This window comes from Morus notabilis, unplaced genomic scaffold, assembly GCF_000414095.1.
Source record: "Morus notabilis unplaced genomic scaffold, ASM41409v2 Scaffold724, whole genome shotgun sequence".
Classification (NCBI taxonomy): Eukaryota; Viridiplantae; Streptophyta; class Magnoliopsida; order Rosales; family Moraceae; genus Morus; species Morus notabilis.
In genome coordinates, this window is record NW_010361272.1 from 185,959 (window position 1) to 189,450 (window position 3,492).

General features: G+C 30.6%; 1 protein-coding gene across 1 annotated transcript in view; it reads right to left on the reverse strand.

Annotated features, from left to right (window-relative positions):
* Positions 1–2,600: 2,600 nt before the first annotated feature.
* The window catches only part of LOC21393525 (trafficking protein particle complex subunit 6B), a 6,944-nt gene continuing 6,052 nt past the window's right edge, over positions 2,601–3,492 (reverse strand). The window contains exon 4 of the mRNA XM_010099045.2: positions 2,601–3,012. Within this exon, the coding sequence (XP_010097347.2) occupies positions 2,984–3,012 (29 nt within the window). The 3' untranslated portion in view covers positions 2,601–2,983. The remainder of the gene's footprint in view (positions 3,013–3,492) is intronic.

The window sequence follows — 3,492 nt, forward strand, 5'->3', positions numbered from 1 at the left end:
AACGATGGTTGCGTTAAGAGATTGCAGACATGTTCTTTTAGAGTTTAACTTGAGTATAATTTTTAAGTTAAATTTAAATTATAACTTGAGTTGAACTTGTAACTTGAGTTTGTGTTTAATTGTGTACATTTGAGTTATGGTTTGAGATAAGAATCTTTTTAAATTTGTGTTTGAGTGAGTCAAAACTTGAATTTGTATTTAGATAGTATGTTAATAAAAACTCAATGCTGATGAAAAATTTTAATATGGTATATGGGTCGGGTTTTATTCGTCTTTTCGTTGTCAACGCATAGAAAAAAAATCATCTCAATCAGAATTAAAACGAAAAAATTATAGCATTTTTAAGAATAGAAAAACTATTGTTCATTAATTTGAGCTCGAGTTTCTGAACTCGAGTTGAAAGGGAAACTTGAACTCGAGTTTTAGTCATAAACTCGAGTTTAAACTTAAAAGAACATGAACTCGAATAAAGTTGTAACTCGAGTTACATTTTTTTAAGTTTTTCACTCAAAAGAACAAGCCATACATTATTTGTAGTCCAAAGAAACGAACTATTAAGAGAAAGGAAGAGAAGAACTAGCACTTTTTTGCCCTTTTAAGAGTTTAAACCCATTAATTTGGTCCTTATATAGTAGCATTTGCATCTGATTATTATGATCTCTATTTGTTTCAGTCTGTTGTTAATCTATTTAATTTCAACCTCCTTGCATAGCGGACCCCATTTAATTTGAGATTAAGACTTGTATTTATTGTTGTTGTTGTTCAACCACCTTGCACGTTCTTTGGATTCTGATATTGTCCCATGGCACGTCGATAAGCCATAGCAGGATTAGATTCCTTCAGACTGGCCATCACACATATATCGTATATCTATAGACTACAGGTGAGATATTCGTAAGCATAAAATGGAAATTCAATTATAGATATGGTTAATATCCTTTACTGCTACAGGTTTTAAGACATGGGACCTTCTTCAGCCAGGTCGGCCTACAATTAAGGTTAATTTCTGACTGTTAAATTTAATTAAAATCACTATCAAATTAAAAAAATATGCAAAACAAACACTTTTTAATAAAAAAAAAATCCATTATAAGGTAGTTATAAAACATAATGACTAGGCACCTAACTAAAGAAATGGTTAACAAAAAATAAGAAAGTGAGTTATTTTATGGATTTATCTGCAAATAATATGATTTATAAACAATTTCTTTCATCCCTATAACATACTAATTATCAAAATCCCTCTCAATTGTAGCAATTATAAAAAAAGTGTCTCTCAAATTTTAAGACGTAACATTCGTTCTCTTTGATAGATGAAATATTTAATAAAAAATTGTATGTTCGAACTTTTAATAAAAATTTGCACGTACTTAACATGTGGTGCAATAATCTAAAGTGTATTCTATCAACTTTATCATGTCTAAAACTCACTTGACTTTAAAATTTGACATAATATAAAGTTTCTATTTGCTAAGGATAATAAACTTAAGAACCCTAAATTTTTTTAAAAATGTAGTGCCCGTGTTTGGTTCGACAATTTGAATTGTAGTGATTTGAACTAAAATCTGAAGTAGAGTGATTTGAAACGGCATTTGGATATGCAGATAAATTGCATTTCAAAATGGGAGCGAAACATAACTTGGTGTTTGGATATAGTATTGAAAACTGTAATTAGAGTTTTGTAATGAATCTTATAAAACCTTATTATAAATGACGGATTTTAATATGCAATATGATAGGGTTTTGTTCCTTTTTATTATAAACATGTAAGAAGAAAAATCACCTCCGTTGAAGTTGAAACAAAAAGTTATAGCATTTTGAAACATGAAGTAAAAGAGAAAAAAAAAAACAAAACAAAAAATATGTTTTCACTGCACAAACCGTTAGAATTTAGGAGAGCATGAATTTTGAATTGTAAGTTTAGAATTCGAATCTCAATTCTAAATGGTTCAATTTGTTTGGTCTAGCAACCATTAGTTTTAACCGCAGCATGATTCAAATTGTGAATTTAATCATTTAAGCCTCATTCATTTCACCGATTTGAGTTTTCAGTTTTAAGTTTTTACAGTAAAAAGCTCTCAGAAAATGTCACATTAACTTTTTGTGCTACAGTGAAAAGCTCTCAGAAAATGTCACATCTCAACTCGAATTAAAAACTCAAATCTGCGAAGTGAACGAGGCATTAGTTTACCGATTTGAGTTTTCAATTCAAAATAAGATGTGATTTTATATAAGAGCTTTAAATTATAACATAAAAAATTAGATATAACTTTTTATGAGAACTTTTAACTATAACAAAATAAAAATTAAAAACTCAAATCGATGAAATAATCAAATTAAACTCAAATAGTTGAGCTAGACATGGTTGGTGTGCAAAAGCTCAAACCTGACGTCTATGCGTCGAAAGTTGGTTAAGGACATTGAAAAACTAATAACGTACATATTTTTTGTTTCTCAACATTTTCCATATTACCGCCATCATATCTAATAGAAAGTGTATCCCATCTATAATCCTCATGTCATGGGAACCACTTTTTGATTATTTGTGTCGCTTTTTTCTCAAGGCATAATTTTAACTGATTTTACATATGGTCTATGGAAAAAAAAAAATAGTATTAAATATCCTTGTTTAGGAAGCTAATTTCCAAAGGCACCATCTTGTACAGGAACAAATACACATCTTTTTTGCTAAAGAAAGAACAAATACATTATCAGTTTTTTTTTATCATTTCCACCATACTGCCACCATCAACTCCTGTATAATGCTGATCATCAGAGCCTCTACTACAGTATCCAACATCTAAAGCCAAATTCACCACATCCTCCAAATAACTGCTGTGCTAAATGGCACACACAAGTCTCAAACGAAGTAAACTGTGGTGAGAAACAAAAAGAAGCTGAATGCTTGTGTAATCGATGAGTAGATGATTTGCTGATGGTATGAATGCCAATGTTCAAGCCAATACTCTGGAGAAGTGGTGATTCAGGCCTTTATACGAACCACGAATGAGCCTGTCCAATTGTCTCACAAGCATTATTATGATACAGACGCCACAAGACTTTAGCCAAGTATGATTTTCATACAAGGGAAGAATAATAAATCAATGCATCCTGTTGTTCTAAACAGCTGCGGATGCAATTCTTTAACAAAGGTGCCGTAGGAAGGGGAAAATAGTTATCATATCAGTCAAAGCGGAGTTTTTAATTGATTTTATAGATCAACGTTAAGAATCTCCAGGTAAGGAGTGAGCAATACTAACGTTAATAAAGAAAAAAACAAGACAATTACCATGACAGTCTTTACTGATTCGAAAAGCAAGTATAAACCCAATAGGATTCGAAAATAGTTATCATATCAGTCAAAGCGGAGTTTTTAATTGATTTTATAGATCAACGTTAAGAATCTCCAGGTAAGGAGTGAGCAATACTAACGTTAATAAAGAAAAAAACAAGACAATTACCATGACAGTCTTTACTGATTCGAAAAGCAAG